This window comes from Salvelinus namaycush, chromosome 21 (assembly GCF_016432855.1).
Source record: "Salvelinus namaycush isolate Seneca chromosome 21, SaNama_1.0, whole genome shotgun sequence".
Lineage (NCBI taxonomy): Eukaryota > Metazoa > Chordata > Actinopteri > Salmoniformes > Salmonidae > Salvelinus > Salvelinus namaycush.
This window is the reverse complement of record NC_052327.1, coordinates 46,282,444-46,305,271: the sequence shown is the minus strand read 5'-3', so window position 1 is coordinate 46,305,271 and position 22,828 is coordinate 46,282,444. Positions and strand designations below refer to the sequence as shown.

General features: G+C 43.2%; 1 protein-coding gene across 1 annotated transcript in view; it reads right to left on the bottom strand.

Annotated features, from left to right (window-relative positions):
- LOC120065930 (SLIT-ROBO Rho GTPase-activating protein 1-like) overlaps nt 1-22,828 on the bottom strand; it is a 162,285-nt gene that overhangs the window by 81,727 nt on the left and 57,730 nt on the right. The window contains exons 3-4 of the mRNA XM_039016971.1: nt 11,801-11,963; nt 2,526-2,588 (exon numbers count right to left, since the gene is read on the bottom strand). Coding sequence (XP_038872899.1) covers nt 2,526-2,588; nt 11,801-11,963 — 226 coding nt within the window. The remainder of the gene's footprint in view (nt 1-2,525; nt 2,589-11,800; nt 11,964-22,828) is intronic.

The following is a 22,828-nucleotide window of genomic DNA, read 5'->3' as shown; positions in this document are numbered from 1 at the left end:
TTTGCCCCACTGTATATATATACTGTATTCTATACTATTCTACTGTATCTTAGTCCGTTCCGCTCCGACATCGCTCGTCCATATGTAAAGAGTCTTATTTCATTCCTACTTAGATGTGTGTGTATTGGGTATATGTTGTGTAATTTGTTAGACATTTAGCTACACCCGAAATAACATCTACTAATCACGTATATGTGACCAATACAATTTGATTTGATTGCTGCAAAGAAACCACTACTAAAGGACACCAATAAGAAGAAGAGACTTGCTTGGGCCAAGAAACACGAGCAATGGACATTAGACCGGTGGAAATCTGTCCTATGGTCTGATGAGTCCAAATTTTTGATTTTTGATTCCAACCGTTGTGGCTTTCTTAGACGCAGAGTAGGTGAACGGATGATCTCCGCATGTGTAGTTCCCACCGTGAAGGATGGAGGTGGTGGTGTGATGGTGCTTTCCTGGTGACACTGTCAGTGATTAATTTAGAATTCAAGGCACACTTCTGAATTCTGCAGTAATACGCCATCCCATCTGGCTTGTACTTAGTGGGCCTATCAGGAGGAGAGTGATGGAGAGCTGCATCAGATGACCTGGCCTACACAATCACCAGACCTCAACCCAATTGAGATGGTTTGGGATGAGTTGGACTGCAGAGTGAAGGAAAAGTAGCCAACAAGTGCTCAGCATATGTGGGAACTCCTTCAAGCATTCGAGGTGAAGCTAGTTGAGAGAATGCTAATTGTGTGCAAAGCTGTCATCAAAGCAAAGGGTGGTTACTTTGAAGAATCTCAAATATATTTTGATTTGTTTAACACTTTTTTAGTTACGACATGATTCCATATGTGTTAATTCATAGTTTGAGCTCCACTATTATTTTACAATGTAGAAAACAGTAACAATAAAGAAAAACACTTAGTAAGTAAGTAGGTGTGTCCAAACATTTGACTGGTACTGTAAGTATTCAGACCCTTTTACTCAGTACTTTGTTGAAGCACCTTTGACAACGATTACAGCCTCGAGTCTTCTTGGGTATGACACTACAAGCTTGACACACCTATATTTGGGGAGTTTCTCTCATTCTTCTCTTCAGATCCTCTCAAGCTAATGTCAAGTTGGATGGGGAGCGTCGCTGCACAGCTATTTTCAGGCCTCTCCAGGGATGTTCGATCGGGTTCAAGTCCGGGCTCTGGCCGGGCCTCTCAAGGACATTCAGAAACTTGTTCCGCAGACACTCCTGCGTTGAATGGCTGTGTGCTTAGGGTCGTTGTCCTGTTGGAAGGTGAAACTTCACCCCAGTCTGAAGTGCTTTTACTGAGGAGTGGCTTCCATCTGGTTACTCTACCATAAAGTCCTGATTGGTGGAGTGCTGCAGAGATAGTTGTCCTTTCCATTTCCACAGAGGAACTCTGGAGCTCTGTCAAAGTGACCATCGGGTTTTTGGTCACCTCCCTGACCAAGGCCCTTTTCCCACGATTGCGCAGTTTGGCCGGTGCGTTCAGTTCTAGGAAGAGTCTCGGTGGTTCCAAATATCTTCCATTTAAGAATGATGGAGGCCACTGTGATCTTGGGGACCTTCAATGCTGCAGACATTTTTTGGTACCCTTCCCCAGAGCTCAATTTCAGGTCTCATAGCAAGGTGTCTGAATACTTATGTAAATAAGGGATGTTTTTTATGTTTAATACATTAGCAAAAAAAATCGGGAAAAACATTTTTGCTTTGTCATTATGGGGTATTGTGTGTATATCGATGAGGAAAAAAAGTATTTGATATATTTTAGAATAAGGCCGTAACGTAACAAAATGTGGAAAAAGGGAAGGGGTCTGAATACTTTCCGAATGCACTTTATTTCCTTTAGGGAATTCCTAATCTGTGAAGGGCACTTGTGCAATAACTCAATTCTCCCTTGCATTCCTTTTAAACAATGTCGTTTTTAGAAACGAGAAATGGTCAAGTCAACAAAACTTAGTCCACTCTGTTCGTAACGGATTCTAGATTTGGGAACAGAAAATTGTATTGAGATCGGATTGGCCTCCCGGGTGGCGCAGTGGTCTAGAGCACTGCATCGCAGTGCTAGCTGCGCCACCAGAGTCTCTGGGTTCGCGCCCAGGCTGGGCTGGGTTCGCGCCCAGGCTCTGTCGCAGCCGGCCGCAACCGGGAGGTCCGTGGGGCGACGCACAATTGGCATAGCGTCGTCCGGGTTAGGGAGGGTTTGGCCGGTAGGGATATCCTTGTCTCAGTATGTAAAAATGTAATAAAATGTATGCACTCTACTGTAAGTCGCTCTGGATAAGAGCGTCTGCTAAATGACTCAAATGTAAAATGTAAAAAATGGATGTTTCATTGATAAGAAACATGTTTCATCTAGCTCCATCTTCTCCCACTTCCTGCCACTGGACATAATTGGTGGTGAGAAGAAGTTCTAAACGGATGCTTCAGATCTATACATCCTGTGAGAGATCTTGCTCTAACTGTGGTGATATAGTAAGTCAGGAAACAGTCAATTAAATGACACATTCAAACTTACAGTGTAGAGCTCGTTGAGGACCTTCATCAAGTCTTCCTGAAGCTGAAACGTTATCTCCTTACTCTGAAAAAGAGAGAAAGAATGTGTTCAATGCGAGACATCTATCATCTTTGCAGTACTGTCACATATTCATACATTGTCACATGGAACAAACAAGCATACAGAGTTGGGAATAGAGTAGGGCACTGAGACCTGTAATGACGTCATCAAAAAGAGAGAGTTGCCCATAGAGCCATCTATCTGCATGGCGTGAGAGAGATCTCAAATTAATTAATTAAATCTGCCATCAGACATGAGCCCACAATTAATATTTCTGAGATTCTCCCTACAAGGAAATAACAGTTATTTGATTGATGCAGAGTTAAAGCAGGGGTCTCAAACTGGCAGCGTGCGGACCAGATGCGGAATAGACACCGGCTGGAATGCGGTTCTAACCAACCAGCATTCAGGATTTGACCCACCCGTTGTATAAGATGTGACAAGTCACATGGATATCCCATTCAACTTATGTATTACCTGGGCATTAGCACACAGTCTTCCACTCAGTCTCACACAAACCCTATTATCTGGCCCCTAACTCATTGTGGAGGCCTTCCCCAGTAATGGGCCCTGAGAGGGCTGTGAAAACATGATCTATCCCGCCACAACTGTGGTTTCCTGTATGGGCATGACGCCGTAACCGATGAGGAAGTGTCTCTGCTGAGGTCACCAACCTCCCTGATCCAGGTGGATCTGCACACATCCTAGTTGCCACAAACACCCATGTTAGAGTGAGCCACTGCAGACACAGTCAACAACACTACAATGGAACGTCATGGGTTGGAGTCGGGACTCTCTAGCCTAGCCGCCATATCTGAATAATATGCTTTAGCCAACACCTCTACGCTCTTGTCGTCATGCCATACATGTTTGGCATGACAACAAACACAGCATACCAGGGGAGTTGGCTAAAGCACCAACAGTTCTGCAACTAAGCCATGGTTAGGGTGAAACTCTTTGTTAGAGCATCTATGACTGTTTGAAGGAGGAAGTCAGGGCTCAAACAAACAGGTCCATCACAAAGAGAGCTCTGCTCTACTGTAAGTCCTGCTGACTGACTGGTGGAAGAGGTGGTGTCCAGTCCACACATGTGGACGTAAACCATAGAGGATTAGCCCCCGTTGTGTGTGTATGTGTGTTTGTGCATGTGTGCGTAATTTAGTAAATCAATCAGTCTCCTCTGGCTGACCCAGTCCAGCCCACACCTGTCCTGGCACTGGCCTACACCTACTCAGCCAGTTCTCTCTTTTACTTACATATTACCACACCGACAGGCACCGGACAAATAGACTTAGCCATGTATAAATAGAGCTAAGTCACCTAAGCTGAAGTTAAGGTGCTCTCACACACAGAGAATGAAGAGCAGAATCTATAAGCTGGTTGTGGCACTGAGTTTTGGGCCAGGTAAAATATGGACTGGTGAGATCATTCCTCTTGCTCAAATATGTGAAGCAGGCTGCAACAAATAAAATACACACACAACGGTTCAAAAGTTTGGGGTCACTTAGAAATTCTTGTTTTTGAAAGAAAAGCACATTTTTTGTCCATTAAAATAACATCAACTTGATCAGAAATACAGTGTAGACATTGTTAATGTTGTAAATGACTATTGAAGCTGGAAACGGCAGATTTTTTATGGAATATCTAGATAGGTGTACAGAGGCCCATTATCAGCAACAATCACTCCTGTGTTCCAATGGAAAACCCTTTTGCAATTATGTTAGCACAGCTGAAAACTGTTGTTCTGATTAAAGAAGCAATAAAACTGTCCTTCTTTAGACTAGTTGAGTATCTGGAGATTTGTGGGTTCGATTACAAGCTCAAAATGGCCAAAAACAAAGAACTTTCTTCTGACACTCGTCAGTCAATTCTTGTTCTGAGAAATGAAGGCTATTCCATGTGAGAAATTGCCAAGAAACTGAAGATCTCGTACAACACTGTGTACTACTCCCTTCACAGAACAGTGGAAACTGGCTCTAACCAGAATAGAAAGAGGAGTAGGAGGCCCCAGTGCACAACTGAGCAAGCGGACAATTACATTAGAGTGTCTAGTTTGAGAAACAGACGCCTCACAAGTCCTCAACTGGCAGCTTCATTAAATAGTACCCGCAAAACACCAGTCTCAACGTCAACAGTGAAGCGGTGACTCCGGGATGCTGGCCTTCTAGGCAGAGTTGCAAAGAAAAAGCTATATCTCAGACTGGCCATTAAAAAGAAAAGATTAAGATGGGCAAAATAACACATACACTGGACAGAGGAACTCTGCCTAGAAGGCTAGCATCGGACCAAATTATGAAAAGCAAGATTTGTACTTTTGAATTCCGTAAAGTCAGTGTGGAAGAGGTGATTTTTTTGTTGTTGTTGTCAATCAACAATGACACGCCACCAGGGTCTGACAATCTAGATGGAAAATTACTGAGGATAATAGCAGACGATATTGCCACTCCTACTTGCCACATCTTCAATGTAAGCCTACTAGAGAGCGTGTGCCCTCAGGACTGGAGGGAAGCTAAAGTAATTCCGCTACCCAAGAATAGTAAAACCCCCTTTACTGGCTCAAATAGCCGACCAATCAGCCTGTTACCAACCCTTAGTAAACTTCTAGAAAAAAATGTGTTTGACCAGATACAATGCTATTTTACATTAAACAAATTGACAACAGAATTTCAGCATGCTTATAGGAAAGGACACTCAACAAGCACAGCACTTACACAAATGACTGATGATTGGCTGAGAGAAATTGATGACAAAATGATTATGGGGCTGTCTTGTTAGACTTCAGTGCAGCTTTTGACATTATTGATCATAGTCCGCTGCTGGAAAAACATATGTGTTATGGCTATAATGTGGATAAAGAGTTACTTGTCTAACAGAACACAGAGGGTGTTCTTTAATGGAAGCCTATCACATATAATCCAGTTAGAATCAGGAATTCCCCAGGGTAGCTGTTTATGCCCCTTGCTGTTTTCAGTTTTTACTAACGACATGCCACTGACTGAGTAAAGCCAAAGTTTCTATGTATGCGGATGATTCAACACTTTACACGTCAGCTACTAAAGCGACTGAAATGACTGCAACACTCAACAAAGAGCTGCAGTTAGTTTCAGAGTGGGTGGCAAGGAATAAGTTAGCCCTAAATATTTCTAAAACTGAAAGCATTGTATTTGGAACAAAACACTCACTAAACCCTAAACCTCAACTAAATATTGTAATGAATAATGTGGAAATTGAGCGAGCTGGGGTGACTAAACTGCTTGGAGTAACACTAGATTGGAAACTGCCATGGTCAAAACATATTGATGCAATAGTAGCTAAGATGGGGAGAAGTCTGTCTATAATAAAGCGATGCTCTGCCTTCTTAACAACACCATGAACAAGGCAGGTCCTACAGGCCCTAGTTTTGTCGCACCTTGACTACTGTTCAGTCGTGTGGTCAAGTGCAACAAAAAAGGACTTTGGAAAATTGCAATTGGCTCAGATCAGGGCAGCATGGCTGGCCCTTGGATGTACACAGAGAGCTAATATTAATAATATGCATGCCAATCTCTCCTGGCTGAAAGTGGAGGAGAGATTGACTTCATCACTACTTTTATTTATGAGAGATATTGCCACGTTGAATGCACAGAGCTGTCTGTCTAAACTACTGGCACACAGCTCGGACACCCATGCATACCCCATAAGACATGCCACAAGAGGTCTCTTCACAGTCCCCAAGTCCGGAACAGACTATGGGAGGCACACAGTACTAATCTCGAAACGTCTCTTTTTCAGGGCCCTGTCTTTCAAAGATAATTAGTAAAAATCCCAAAAACGTCACAGATCTTCATTGTAAAAGGTTTAAACAGTGTTTCCCATGCTTATTCAATTAACCTTAAACAATTAATTAACATGCACCTGTGGAACGATCGTTAAAAAACTAACAGCTTACAGACGGTAGGCAATTAAGGTCACAGTTATGAGAACTTAGGACACTAAGGAGGCCTTTCTACTGACTCTGAAAAACACCAAAATAAAGATGCCCAGGGTCCCTGCTAATCTGCGTGAACGTGCCTTAGGCATGCTGCAAGGAGGCATGAGGACTGCAGATGTGGCCAGGGCAATAAATTGCAATGTCCGTACTGTGAGACACCTAAGACAGCGCTACAGGGAGACAGGACGGACAGCTGATCATCCTCGCACTGGCAGACCACGTGTAACAACACCTGCACAGGATCGGTAGATCTGAACATCACACAGGTTCAGGATGGCAACAACAACTGCCCGAGTTACACCAGGAACACACAATCCCTCCATCAGTAATCAGACTGTCCGCAATAGGCTGAGAGAGGCTGGACCGAGGGCTTGTAGGCCTGTTGTAAGGCAGGTCCTCACCAGACATCACCGGCAACAACGTCGCCTATGGGCACAAACCCACCGTCCTTGGACCAGACAGGACTGGCAAAAACTGCTCTTCACTGACGAGTCGCGGTTTTGTCTCACCGGGGATGATGGTCGGATGCGTGTTTATCGTCGAAGGAATGAGCGTCACACCGAGGCCTGCACTCTGGAGCGGGATCGTTTTGGAGGATCCGTCATGGTCTGGGGCGGTGTGTCACAGCATCATCGGACTGAGCTTGTTGTCATTGCAGGCAATCTCAACGCTGTGCGTTACAGGGAAGACATCCTCCTCCCTCATGTGGTACCCTTCCTGCAGGCTCATTCTGACATGACCCTCCAGCATGACAATGCCACCAGCCATACTGCTCGTTCTGTGCGTGATTTCGTGCAAGACAGCAATGTCAGTGTTCTGCCATGGCCAGCGAATTGCCCGGATCTCAATCCCATTGAGCACGTCTGAACCTGTTGGATCAAAGGGTGAAGGCTAGGGCCATTCCCCCCAGAAAAGTCCGGGAACTTGCAGGTGCCTTGGTGGAAGAGTGGGGTAACATCTCACAGCAAGAACTGGCAAATCTGGTGCAGTTTATGAGGAGAAGATGCACTGCAGTACTTAATGCAGCTGGTGGCCACACCACTGTTATTTTTTATTTTGACCCCCCCTTATTCAGGGACACATTATTCCATTTCTGTTAGTAACATGTCTGTGGAACTTGTTCAGTCTCAATTGTTGAATCTTATGTTCATACAAATATTTACACATGTTACGTTTGCTGAAAATAAACGCAGTAAACAGTGAGAGGACGTTTCTTTTTTTGCTGAGTTCACTTAGAGCCATGACTACATGGAACTCTATTCCACATCAAGTAACTGATGCAAGCAGTAAAATTAGATTTAAAAGACAGATAAAAAAACACCTGATGGAACAGCAGGGACTGTGAAGCAACACAAACATTGGCACACACACACACACACTATACATACACATGGATTTAGTACTGTAGATATGTGGTAGTGGTGGAGTAGGGGCCTATGGGCACACATTGTGTTGTGATATCTGTGAATGTATTGTAATGTTTTAAAATTGTATAAATTGCCTTAATTTTGCTAGACCCCAGGAAGAGTAGATGCATCTTTGGCAGGAACTAATAGGGATCCATAATAAATACAATACAAAACTGGTGTTTTGCGGGTACTATTTAATGAAGCTGTCAGTTGAGGACTTGTGAGGCGTCTGTTTCTCTAACTAGACACTCTAATGTAATTGTCCGCTTGCTCAGTTGTGCACTGGGGCCTCCTACTCCTCTTTCTATTCTGGTTAGAGCCAGTTTGCACTGTTCTGTGAAGGGAGTAGTACACAGCGTTGTACGAGATCTTCAGTTTCTTGGCAATTTCTCACATGGAATAGCCTTAATTTCTTAGAACAAGAATTGACTGACGAGTTTCAGAAGAAAGGTCTTTGTTTCTGGCCATTTTGAGCCTGTAATCGAACCCACAAATGCTGATGCTCCAGATACTCAACTAGTCTAATCTTTAAAATCATCCGTTTTAAAATCCATCCGTTTGAATTCTAAATAAAACACTGACAGTGTCACCAGCAAAGCACCCCCACACCATCACACCTCCTCCTCCTCCATGCTTCACGGTGGGAACCACACATGCTGAGATCATCCATTCACCTACTCTGCGTCTCACAAAGACACGGCGGTTGGAACCAAAAATCTCAAATTCGAACGCATTAAGGAAAGAAATTCCACAAATTCACTTTGAACAAGGCACACCTGTTAATTGAAATGCATTCCATATGACTACCCCATGAAGCTGGTTGAGAGAATGCCAAGAGTGTGCAAAGCTGTCATCAAGGCAAATGGTGGCTACTTTGAAGAATCTCAAATATAAAATATATATTGATGTTTTACACACTTTTTTTGGTTACTATATGATTCTATATGTGTTATTTCATAGTTTGATGTCTTCACTATTATTCTACAATGTAGAAAATAGCATAAATTATGAAAAACCCTTGAATGAGTCGGTGTGTCTGAACTTTTGACTGGTACTGTATATATACAATGTTAAGATTACCTTTAAAGGTCTTGCCCTCTATTAAAGGGGAATGTCAACTGGGGTTTTTCCAACACAGATAATTTATTAAAGGACTAACACAAATGGGCTTCCCCTTCTTTTAAGTGCACTGTTTATGAGTGATGCTAACCACATCTGAGTGAGACAGGAAGAGACAAGAATCCACTGAGCCCACCCAGGGGTGATGGGTTTCATGTTGCCTCCAACATTAATTAGGCCCCAGAGAGGGACTATACATAACCCTGGAGTCAATTTCTGGTGGCTGCTCCATATGGCAGAAGAAACACACTGGGACCCTAGTGAGAGGCTACACAAATCATATTGGCTCATATACTATACAGAAGCAGTCATTGGAGTTAGTCTAGTAATGGACCAAGCCGGGCAGTAAATCAGTAAATTGTCAAGCTCTAATCCTAATGAAGTGTTAAAACACTTTACACTGCGCTTGATCAAATTCCAAGACCAATTTAGTGGTACCTGGTGCAGTTTTGTGTCTCCCTCACCCTTCGTCCCTACCTCTGTAGTGAATGAATGGAGGAGTGTGCAATGGAGTAACTTGACAAACTAATACCTTCCTTTCTCCTTCCTCCATACAGATGAGGCTTTCAAGCATTGGGAGAAATTCACCTTGTAGTTCCACCAGAATGGGACTTCCATAAATAAAAGAGGACTGACTAAGCAAAACAAAAAGCGAGTTGTATGAATAATGAAAAGAGAATACATGTGATGAGACCTGCCCGACCATGAATGGACTGAGTGACAAAACTTGTATTTAGAGGTTTCTCCTTCGAACAAAGACAAAGCGAGGTAAGCTGTGACTTTCTTGTCCACAGTACTATTCATAAATAAACATAGCATGAACACAAGCCAATGGTCAACTCTAAAAGGTCCACCATGCAGAAGCCTGTTAGGATATGTCATTTAAGGTTCTATACGGCTACACCTCATAACATAAAAAGGTAGAAAACTTCAGAATTTGAAAATATAAAAACACTAGTCTTTGATGCCAGGATGACAAAACAGCAGCCCTCTTGTGTTAAAAGAAGAGGAGCTGTAGTAACTGTGTTGTAACTGGGGGGCCTCCCCCGGTGTTTGTCTCTCGTTAATGGAGAGATCAAAGACACGGACTTACTGATTAGAGGGCAGGGGTGTCTCTGCTCCCCTGTTACAGACTTCCCCACACCAGGAGGATGCCGATTGGTTTGGCCCCTGGCTGCGAAACATCACTATATGAGCCCGAGGGGAGACAGAAACACACACATGCACGAAACGCATCCACATAGTCACAAACACTGAAGACCAGTGTCTTCAGTGTTTGTGACGGTGTCTGATGACTGCAGGTCATTGCCTGTGTGTTCAAGCAGTCGTTGCCTGTTGTGTTCAAGGCCAACCAACAACTATAATTGGTGGAGCAATAAGGAGGGATAATCATTTGTTTCCCCTCATGCACTGTGTGTAATGTCTGAATGCAAACGTCTTCATATGAGGGATGCTATGAACTAAACCTCATACATTATATTTTCACTCTTATCAATGCTTCTCAGGTACCAACTAACAGAATGAAGTACAGTTTAGTCTTGATTTAAATATCCAAAAATGTATACATACAGTATAATTGCTTTGATTGCACTGCAGGAGGGGAACACATTGATGAGTTTAGTGGACTATCATTTTAAACATCAGTAATGTGGGTTGAGTGGGAGGAGAAAAAAACATCTGACAAAACACTGTCTGTCTGTCTGTGTGTGTGTTGTTAGTGTGTAGACCAGTCCTCTGTACCAACCAGTTTAAATCACTGAGACGATAATGACTTCTACCATAAATAAAAGACCCCTCTCTTTTAGTCTTGATCTAGCAGACAGATTTAAAGACCCCTCTCTTTTAGTCTTGATCTAGCAGACAGATTTAAAGACCTTTCTCTTTTAGTCTTGATCTAGCAGACAGATTTAAAGACCCCTCTCTTTTAGTCTTGATCTAGCAGACAGATTTAAAGACCCCTCTCTTTTAGTCTTGATCTAGCAGACAGATTTAAAGACCCCTCTCTTTTAGTCTTGATCTAGCAGACAGATTTAAAGACCCCTCTCTTTTAGTCTTGATCTAGCAGACAGATTTAAAGACCCCTCAGCGAAAGAGAAAGAAATAGGAAACATTTGATACAAAGCACCCCATTGAAACAGGCCCTGGTTTGTCATTTTCGGGGCTGTGGTTGGTTCATGTGACTCCTGGTGCATAGGAGAGCTCATAATCTGGTAGGGAGTTGTCCTCTTTGTGGCCGGAGTGAAACAGGCGGCGGCAGCATTAGTAACAGGGTTTCTGTCATGAGGTCAGACTTCAGATGGGAGGGTTAGGTAGGCCGTTTAGGCTTATGTGGGATGAGGAGGGTCCTCTGTACACAACCCAGCAACTGAGCTGCCATCAAGATGTCATCAAACACAACTTGAAACATAATAGTCCACTGATACACCCAACCATACATCAAATCTCTGAGAGCAGTCCAGTGTATCTAAGGCTGTAGATTGATAAATGTATCATTAGCAGCAGGGCCCAGTTTTGTTCTGACTATGTGAATGAGCCCAGGATTTATCCAACATAACGAGGTACCGGAGAACTCCATGATCAATTCAAGACAAGTGGTAAGGAACGACTCCTGTCCCTAATCAGTTGCACTTCATTACGTGAGATCACTGGGATCTCACCTCGTCTGACCTCTAACCTCTCTGTGACCGCATCTAGCCAGGTCAAAGGTCAAAGAGTACAAACTACATTACAGATCTCACCTTCTTGAGCAGGCGTGTGGAGTCCTCGCTGATCTGCATGAAGCGCATGATGACGTTGTTCAGGTAGATGTCACTGAGGGTGGCGTGGTCCTTGCTCTCCCTCCTCACCTGGTTCAGCAACAGGTACCAGCAGTTAACCGGGGACAGCAGGTTCTGGTCCTTCCTAAAAAGGATTTATAAGATACATTTTGTCAATCAACTGGGTCAAATTATTACGTACCAAACAGAAGAATACCGACCAAAACAGCGAAGGACAACCTGATCTTGTCCAATAAGAAATGCTAATTTTAGTTTTCCATTGCAAAATAGTTTTGCTACAGTGTGCTCTAATGAACATGACCCTCTTTACAGAAAGATTTTCACTTGACTCATGTTCATTCATATAAAACAGATCAGTGACTGTGCACAACTTCATTATCATACACTGATCACTGCATAGACAAACGAGACAGAGACACCGACAAGTAGAGACAGGGAAATGTAGGGATGTGTTCAGGCACCCTAAGAAACAGAGGTGTGTGTGCGCGTGTGTCTGTGTGCCCTCTTGCCTGTCTCTCTGAAGGCGGTCTTTGTCATCTGATTTGATTATTAGGATCCCCATGAGCCAACGCCAATGTCGACAGCTAGTCTTACTGGGGTTCGAAACATAACGAAAAAGACATTACAGACAAAAGACTTTATAATTTACATACAGTACCAGTCAAAGGTTTGGACACCTACTCACTCAAGGGTTTTTCTTTAGTTTTTACTATTTTCTACATTGTAGAATAATAGTGAAGACATCAAAACTATGAAATAACACATATGGAATCATGTACCGTAATTTCCGGACTATAAGCCGCTACTTTTTCCCACTCTTTGAACCTCGCGGCTTATACAATGACGCGGCTAATTTATGGATTTCTTTCACAAGATTCATGCCGCCAAAAAACTGAGCACCGTCACATAATGTGACTATGTGACGTAAATCGAGCGCGCTCAAACTTCCCATCATTCTGATTACGGTAGTCATTTTGTCACCCTCATCATGGCAAAGACACAGAGAAATGCATATGATGCAGCTTTCAATTTGAAGGCGATCGATCTGGCTGTTGGAAAAGGAAATAGAGCTGCTGCACGGGAGCTTGGCCTTAATGAGTCGATGATAAGACGTTGGAAACAGCAGCGTGAGGAACGGACTCAGTGCAAAAAGACAACAAAAGCTTTCAGAGGGAAGAAAAGCAGATGGCCCGAACTAGAAATAAATTCATTAGGCCTTAATGAATTTCACATGACTGGGCAGAGGCGTTTTTATATTTTTGTTTAGTATGTTTAGCCATAAACGTAATTGTTTAAAACCTGAATGTTTTGTCATTTTATGAATCATGTCTTACCTTGTTTCAAAGTAGCCTAGCCAAAAAATCTGACCATAGAAATGTTGACGGAATTATTTTGTAAACACTTCCTCATATGCCATTGAAACCAGCGTTTATCTCATGTTCTAACAACTTTCTTTCGTTGTCCGTTAGCCAAAAGCACAATACTCATATTAGCAACCCATGCTAGTTGTTACATCAATAGTCATATTAGCAACCCATGCTAGTTGTTGCATCAGTAGTAATATTAGCAACCCGTGCTAGTTGTTGCGTCAGTAGTCATATTAGCAACCCATGCTAGTTGTTGCATCAGTAGTCATATTAGCAACCCATGCTAGTTGTTGCGTCAGTAGTCATATTAGCAACCCATGCTAGTTGTTGCGTCAGTAGTCATATTAGCAACCCATGCTAGTTGTTGCGTCAGTAGTCATATTAGCAACCCATGCTAGTTGTTGCGTCAGTAGTCATATTAGCAACCCGTGCTAGTTGTTACATCAATAGTCATATTAGCAACCCGTGCTAGTTGTTGCATCAGTAGGCATATTTGCAACCCGTGCTAGTTGTTGCGTCAGTAGTCATATTAGCAACCCGTGCTAGTTGTTGCATCAGTAGTCATATTAGTCGATGATAAGACGTTGGAAACAGCAGCGTGAGGAACTGACTCAGTGCAAAAGGACAACAAAAGCTTTCAGAGGGAAGAAAAGCAGATGGCCCGAACTAGAAAATGAGCTTGAAGACTGGGTCAACACACAGAGAGCAGAAGGCCGAGGTGTTTCAACTGTGCAGATCTGACTGAAAGCCAAAACAATCGCCACCGCAATGAAGTTTGAGGATTTTAGAGGTGGACCATCGTGGTGTCTAAGATTGAGTCTGTGTCAGCAGCTCCCTCCCGACTACGAGGAAAAAGTTTCAATAGTAGCTTAATAGTCCGGAAATTACGGTAGTAACCCAAAAAAGTGTTAAACAAATCAAAATATTTGAGATTATTCCAAGTAGCCACCCTTTGCCTTGATGACAGCTTGGCACACTCTTGGCATTCTCTCAGCCAGCTTAATGCTTTTCCAACAGTCTTGAAGGAGTTACCACATATGCTGAGCACTTGTTGGTTGCTTTTCCTTCACTCTGCGGTCCAACTCATCCCAAACCATCTCAATTGGGTTGAGGTCAGGTGATTGTGGAGGCCAAGTCATCTGATGTAGCACTCCATCACTCTCATTCTTGGTCAAATAGCCCTTACATAGCCTGGCGGTGTGTTGGGTCATTGTCCTGTTGAAAAACAAACCATAGTCCCACTAATCGGAAACCAGATGGGATGGCGTATTGCTGCAGAATGCTGTGGTAGCCATATTGGTTAAGTGTGCCTTGAATTCTAAATAAATCACAGACAGTGTCACCAGCAAAGCACCCCGACACCATCACACCTCCTCCTCCTCCATGCTTCATGGTGGGAACCACACATGCGGAGATCATCCATTCATCTACTCTGCGTCACAAAGACACGGCGGTTGGAACCACAAATCTCAAATTTGGATTCATCAGACCAAAAGAACAGATTTCCACCGGTCTAATGTCCATTGCTCGTGTTTCTTGGCTGAAGCAAGTCTCTCTTTCTTATTGATGTCTTTAGTAGTGGTTTCTTTGTAGCAAATCGACCATGAAGGCCTCATTCACACAGTCTCCTCTGAACAGTTGATGTTGAGATGTGTCTGTTACTTGAACTCTGTGAAGCATTTACTTAGGCTGCAATTTCTCAGGCTGGTAACTCTAATGAAGTTATCCTCTGCAGCAGAGTTAACTCTGGGTCTTCCTGTCCTGTGGCGGTTCTCATGAGAGCCAGTTTTTGTGACTGCACTTTTAGAAATTTTCCGGATTGACTGACCTGCATATCTTAAAGTAATGATGGACTGTTGTTTCTCTTTGCTTATTTGAGCTGTTCTTGCCATAATATGGACTTGGTCTTTTACCAAATAGGCCATCTTCTGTATACCACCTCTACCTTGTCAACACAACTGATTGGCTCAAACGCATTAAGGAGGAACGAAATTACACAAATTCACTTTTAACAAGGGTCACCTGTTTAATTGAAATGCATTCCAGGTGACTACCTCATGAAGCTGGTTGAGATAATGCCAAGAGTGTGCAAAGCTGCCATAAAGGGAAAGGGTGGCTACTGAAGAATCTCAAATATAAAATATATTTTGATTTGTTTAACACTTTTTTGGTTACTACATGATTCTATATGTATTATTTCATAGTTTTGACATCTTCACTATTATTCTACAATGTAGAAAATAGTAAAAATAAAGAAAAACCCTGGAATGAGTAGGTGTCTAAACTTTTGACTGGTACTGTACATTTAAAAACATGTAATGTGTGTGCGCATCTATCAGTTATACATACATGTCAGTACATATACACAGCAAGTAGGTCACATGGGGGAGAGGCGTTGTGCCGTGAGGTGTTGCTTTATTTGTTTTTTTAAACCAGGTTTGCTGTTCACTTGTGCTATAGATGGAAGGGTGTTCCATGCACTCACGGCTCTGTATAATACTGTACGTTTTTATAAATTTTTCTGGACCTGGGGACTGTCAAAAGACCCCTGGTGGCATGTCTGGTGGGGTAAGTGTGTGTGTGTAAGTGCTGTGTGTAAGTTGACTATGAAAACTATTTGGAATTTCCAACAATGTTTCTTATAAAAGTGACGCAGTCAGTCTTTCCTCAACTCATAGCCAAGAGAGACTGGCATGCATAGTATTACTATTAGCCCTCTGATTACAATAAAGAGCAAGACGTGTGGCTCTGTTCTGGGCCAGCTGCAGCTTATTAAGGGTACATACATGGACTCACTTGCTTTTTTTAACCTCTCTGGGATATGTGGGACAGTAGCGTCCCACCTGGCCAACATCCAGTGAAAATGCAGAGCGCCAAATTCAAATAAATTACTATAGAAATTTTACTTTCATGAAATCACACATTCAATATACCAAATTAAAGCTACACTTGTTGTGAATCCAGCCAACATGTCAGATTTCAAAAATGCTTTACGGCGAAAGCAAACAATGCTATTATCTGAGGATAGCACGCCGCTAACAATCACAGACCATCATATTTCAACCCTCCCGGCGCGACACAAAACGCAGAAATAAAGATATAATTCATGCCTTACCTTTGACGAGCTTCTTCTGTTGGCACTCCAATATGTCCCATAAACATCACAAATGGTCCTTTTGTTCGATTAATTCCGTCGATATATATCCAAAATGTCCATTTATTTGGCGCGTTTGATCCAGAAAAACACCGGTTCCAACTTGCACAACGTGACTAGAAAATATCTCAAAAGTTACCTGTAAGCTTTGTCCAAACATTTCAAACTACTTTTGTAATACAAATTTAGGTATTTTTTAACGTAAATAATCGATAAAATTGAAGACGGGATGATCTGTGTTCAATACCGGAGGAAAACAATGTGTAGCATGCTTTCTGGTCACGCGCCTCTAACAAACAGTACACTTCACTGGAGCCTCATTCTGAACATGGCTACTTCTTCTTTCCTCAAAGGAAAAACCTCAACCAATTTCTAAAGACTGTTGACATCCAGTGGAAGCGATAGGAACTGCAGGAAGATCCCTTAGAAATCTGGATTCCCAATGAAATCTCATTGAAGGGATAGTGACCTCAAAAAAAAAAAACTGAATGGTTTGTCCTCAGGGTTTTGCCTTCCAAATAAGTTATCTTATAGTCACAGACATGATTCAAACAGTTTTAGAAACTTCAGAGTGTTTTTTATCCAATACTACTAATAATATGCATATATTAGCATCTGGGACTGAGTAGGAGGCAGTTTACTCTGGGCACGCTTTTCATCCAAACGTGAAAATGCTACCCCCTATCCTAGAGAAGTTAATCACATCAAACTCCGTCCAGGTCTCATGTGGAGATTCTGTAATTCCGTTCACAACCATGTTGTTCCGCCTTGATTGTCCCGAGATCCGATTTCTCAGTCATTGTTATCATGGATTCACATTCAGAACTGATGTCCTCTCTCAATGACTTACAGATTTCTGTCATCTTGCTGTTCTCCTGTTTAAACTCATCGAGCTGACCCTAGGAGAACTTCAAACTGTTCCTCAGGTCCTGGATCTCTCTGGTCAAGTCGTCCATTCTTTTATTAGTTGACTCCACCAGTATTTGGACACAACACTTGAAGCAATTTTTTTTTGTTGTAACAGCTGCTTGTAGAACAATTTTTGTTCATCTAAAAGATCCTTCACCTGTGATATAGATCCTTCACCACTCTCCTCAACGGTACTCCCACTGGCTTTGGTCTTTGTTGCGCTGTTACACCTTGCACTTCCAGACAGGGCAGATCGCAGGGATTGTGGACTACAGGAAAATGGGGGCCAAACACACCCCCATTCACATCGATGGGGCTGTCGTGGAGTGGGTCAAGAGCTTCAAGTTCCTTGGCATCCACATTACCAACAAACTACCATACTCCAAACACACCAAGACAGTCGTGAAGAGGGCACGACAAAACCTATTCTCCCTCAGGAGACTAAAAAGATTTAGCATGAGTCCTCAAATCCTCAAAAAGTTCTACAGCTGCACCATCGAGAGCATTCGGATTGGCTGCATCACTGCTTGGTATAGCAACTGCTCATCATCTGACTGCAAGGCGCTACAGAGGGTAGTGTGTACGGCCCAGTTCATCCCTGAGTTCAAGCTTCTTGCCATCCAGGACCTATATACTAGGCGGTGTCAGAGGAAGGCCCTAGAAATTGTCAAAGAATCCAGCCACCCTGATCATAAACTGTTCTCTCTGCTACCGCATGGGAAGCAGTACCACAGCACCAAGTCTAGGTCCAAAAGGCTCCTTAACAGCTTCTACCCCCAAACCATTAGACTGCTAAACATCAAATGGCTACCTGGACTATTTGCATTGACCACCTTTTTTTACGCTGCCACTACTCGCTGTTTATTATCTATGCATAGTCACTTCACCCCTACCTACATATACATATTACCTCGACTAACCTGTACCCCCGCACCTTGCCTCGTTACCCCATGTATATATTCTTGTTATTGTTATTTTATTGTGTTACTTTTACTATCACTTTTTTTTTGGGGGGGGGGGGGTATTCGCTTACTTTTTTTTACTGCCATTGTTGGTTAAGGGCTTGTAAGTAAGCATTTCACTGTAAGGTCTACATCTGTTGTATTAGGCACATGTGACAAATCACATTTTATTTGAAACAACAACAAACAGCAGGGATCTAGACAGCCACAAGCCCGGGACAATCAGCGGTCCCAGCCACAATGGCTAACTGTCGAGTGTGGCGTTCAAGCCCTCAAGAAAACACCGCTGGCTTGATTAGGCAGCTAGCTAGCACCTAGGCTAGCGGTCCCAGCAACTGATGCCAACCGCGTCACAGGATCAAAACTCAAAAGGTAGCTATCTAGTAACCAAACTTTTTCTATAGACTTTCACAACAAACTTTCCAAAATAACTAACCAAGCTCTCCCTTGTTCCACGTTCAACAGGAAGTGACGTGAAAAGCAAATGTGAGCTTGGAGATCAAGGTCTCGGTTACCTGACAGCTCTGTCCTGTCTGCTCAACACTCACCTAGCGAGATGTTGCAAGACTTCTTAATGTGGATCAGGCCCAAGCCTGGCCAAGGCTTTAGACTTTGTCAATCACCTTATTCTTATCGGCAGACTCAATAGCCTTGGTTTCTCAAATGACTGCCTCGCCTGGTTCACCAACTACTTCGCAGACAAACTTCAGTGTGTCAAATCGGAGGGCCTGTTGTCTGGATCTCTGGAAGTCTCTATGGGGGTACTACAATTCTCGGACCGACTCTTTTCTCTGTATATATCAACGATGTCGCTCTTGCTGCGGGTGATTCCCTGAGCCACCTCTACGCAGACGACACCATTCTGTATACATCTGGCCCTTCTTTGGACACTGTGTTAACTAACCTCCAAATGAGCTTCAATGCCATATAACACTCCTTCTGTGGCCTCCAACTGCTCTTAAATGCTAGTAAAACCAAATGCGTGCTTTTCAACCGTTCGCTGCCCGCATCCGCCCGCCCGTCCACCATCACAACTCTGGACGGTTCTGACTTAGAATATGTGGACAACTACAAATACCTAGGTGTCTGGCTAGACTGTAAACTCTCCTTCCAGACTCATATTAAACATCTCTAATCCAAAATCAAACCTAGAATCAACTTTCTATTTCGCAACAAAGCCTCCTTCACTCACGCAGCCAAACTTACCCTAGTAAAACTGACTATCCTACCGATCCTCGACTTCGGCGATGCCATCTACAAAATAGCCTCCAATACTCTACTCAGCAAACTGGATGCAGTCTATCACAGTGCCATCCGTTTTGTTACCAAAGCCCCTTACACCACCCACCACTGCGACCTGTATGCTCTAGTCGGCTGGCCCTTGCTACATATTCGGCGCCAGACCCACTAGCTCCAGGTCATCTATAAGTCTATGCTAGGTAAAGCTCCGCCTTATCTCAGCTCACTGGTCACGATAACAACACCCTCCCGTAGCACGCGCTCCAGCAGGTATATCTCACTGATCATCCCCAAAGCCAACACCTCCTTTGGCCGCCTTTCCTTCCAGTTCTCTACTGCCAGTAACTGGAACGAATTGCAAAAATCGCTGAAGTTGGAGACTTATGTTTCCCTCACTAACTTTAAACATCAGCTATCTGAGCAGCTAACCGATCGCTGCAGCTGTACATAGTCCATCTGTAAATAGCCCACCCAATCTACCTACCTCATTCCCATATTGTTTTAATTTACTTTTCTGCTCTTTTGCACACCACTATCACTACTTGCACATCATCATCTGCTCATCTATCACTCCAGTGTTAATCTGCTAAATTGTAATTACTTCGCTACTATGGCCTGTTTATTGCCTTACCTCCTCACACCATTTGCACACACTGTATATAGACTTTATTTTTTTCTATTGTGTTATTTACTGTACGCTTGTTTATTCCATGTGTAACTCTGTGTTGTTGTTTGTGTCACACTGCTTTGCTTTATCTTGGCCCGGTCGCAGTTGTAAATGAGAACTTGTTCTCAACTAGCTTACCTGGTTAAATAAAGGTGAAATAAAATAAAATCACAAAAAAATATTAGCTAGTAAGTATTAGCTTCCATAGCCCTCCCCAGGTGATGAGTGCCCTATATAATAGCATGCACTATATATCAGCACCGAGTGCACACTGCACCTGTGGGAGAGTTGGATTGGAGAGTGTGTGTCAACAACATTTCTGGGGCATAGCTGAAGCAATGTTTTAAGCTGATCTGATTTCTCGCAACAGGGGAGAGCGCCGCCACAAGCTTACGTAAACTTAGGAAACTAAAGACTTCCTTGTTAGATAATTTGTTAGAGAAGTTACTTTACATGTAGTAAAGTTTTAGAATAGAGCATTACAAGAGACAATACAGAAAGAGGAAAAGAAAATAGGCTAAGAGGGAGAAAGAGAGAAAGCGACAGACAGAGTGAGACATGGCTGTGCTTAAGCAGCGGCCTTCAGCAGGCTGAATTCCTCAATTTAATCTAAAACATTGCTCCTGCTGTGGAGCAGAGCAGTTCGCCGAGGAGAGGAAGGAGGACAGAAGAAAGGCCAGGTCCTGAGGCCTTAGGGCCAGCTGGCAGGAACCATATGGAAACTCTCCTCTGGAACTCTGGAAGAGCTCCACCCCGAAGGTCAGTCAGCAAAGACAGGCAGTACACCCGCACTTGTCAACGCAACAGGTGAAACTCTGTACCCTCGCCCTGGCACATGGCCAATGCTGCATCCCTGAACTACATAACTCTTTGATGATAGCTGCTGGAAGCGGACAAAACATCCCGGACCACAGAGCTGTAACATTCCATCTCTCTCTCAGAACTCTCTGGGAAGTTTGGAAAACAGGAACTATAGGGCATGTGACAAAAGACAGGACAGGAAATGAAAAACATCCTGGTGACTGCCAAACGCAAGGCCATTTTTCATAAAAGGAATAATCAAATTTAGCTAAAAGCATAAGTGACGCATGGGGGAAACATGTACAGAACATGGCATTGGCAGGGAAGTTACCAGGAAGAAACAAACAGTTATGGCAATAGAATACTTATGGCAGAGTTGCTGGACAGCATCACACCCACACACACACTCTCAAGACTGCAGTTACCGTAAATCTTTCCTGCCTTATGCCTCAGTGGCGTGGCGCTCTTTCATTTATTCTCTGTTCCTGCCTGTGTGTGCGCAAGTGTGTGTTTTTTTAGCCTAGTATGTATGAGAGAGCGAGGGCTACCAGAAAGTGAGTGTTTGTGTGAAGTGTATGTGTGTGCATGCACATGTGGGTCTACTATGTGTGCGTGTACACTTGAGTATGTGATTGGCCGGTCTCTACAGTAATGAGCTTGGTCATGGGACATCAGCTGTGACCGTGGGTTAGATAACTGGGCCTTTTAATATCCCCATCCGCTAGTGGAGGGGCTCTTATTGAGAGAGGGGTGCACTACAGTGTGTGTCCGTACGGCCGTCTACTTTTGACCAGAGTCATATGGGCCACTAGTCAACAGTAGTGCACTATATAGGGATTGGGAATAGGGTGCAATTTGGGATGTAGGCTAAAAGAGACAGCTGATGAGTCACCACACAGCCTTCTCTCATCACACGCTTTGTTCGCATAATGGCTGTAATGAACAACGGACAGGAACTTACAATTACAATCCCCCGAAACGTCCGAATGAATGGAAGAAAAGGCTTTGGGACCTAAAAGGGTCCTTATTCCAAATGTGTAACTAGTGTAGATGGAAACACTACGGGAGCCATTGAATGAACAGTAGCTGTTGTAATAAATCAATGGCCTAATAGTGGGGTTGTGTGCAGGCTATTGAGACATACTGCTGGACCAAGTGACAGGCCATTGAGTTAGGCGTGTGTGTGCAAGCGTTTTAGAGCTGTCCCTGACAACAACAAAAAATAACTTGGGTCGACCGAGTCTTGTCCTGTTCTTTCGACCAATCGATTGGTCAAAATGTTTCCATACAAAATGTTTCCATATATAGACAGATAAACCGTATTTGTTTGAATAACGTCAACTACATATGCACTGAGCTTGTCTGATGCTTTAAGCACACTTTGATTAGATAACAAAGACACACAAATGACTCAAGATGGTCACACTGTGTGACTGGCGAAAGTGGTCTCGCTCTCCTCCCTACTGCAGTGAAAAGGCACCACAGCACAACAAGTGTTTTTTTGGGCTGTCCATGAGGAAGCTGCAACATCATTACAGCCATTTAGTTTCTTGTTCGCTTCTGACTGAAAAGTTCTGTTACCGAAATCCCTAATTTGTTTTTGGAAAAATATTCCCTATTCCCTCAACCCTTGCTCTCTTTACGTGAAACATCTCATGCATGTGACAAATAGGGCCTGACCTATAGCCTATCATAATCACATCAATAAATTGGTTATAACAAACTATGAACACCATGACAGCGAAATGGATGCGGAGGACATGAAAAAGAAACTCGAAATGGGTGAATGTTTACTGGTTGCTCAGGAGGGAAAGGAGAAGTCAGATCTGTGGAAGACATTTTACTTAGTTGTGGAAACTACTGGAGATCCAGAAAAAAATAGGGTATAGG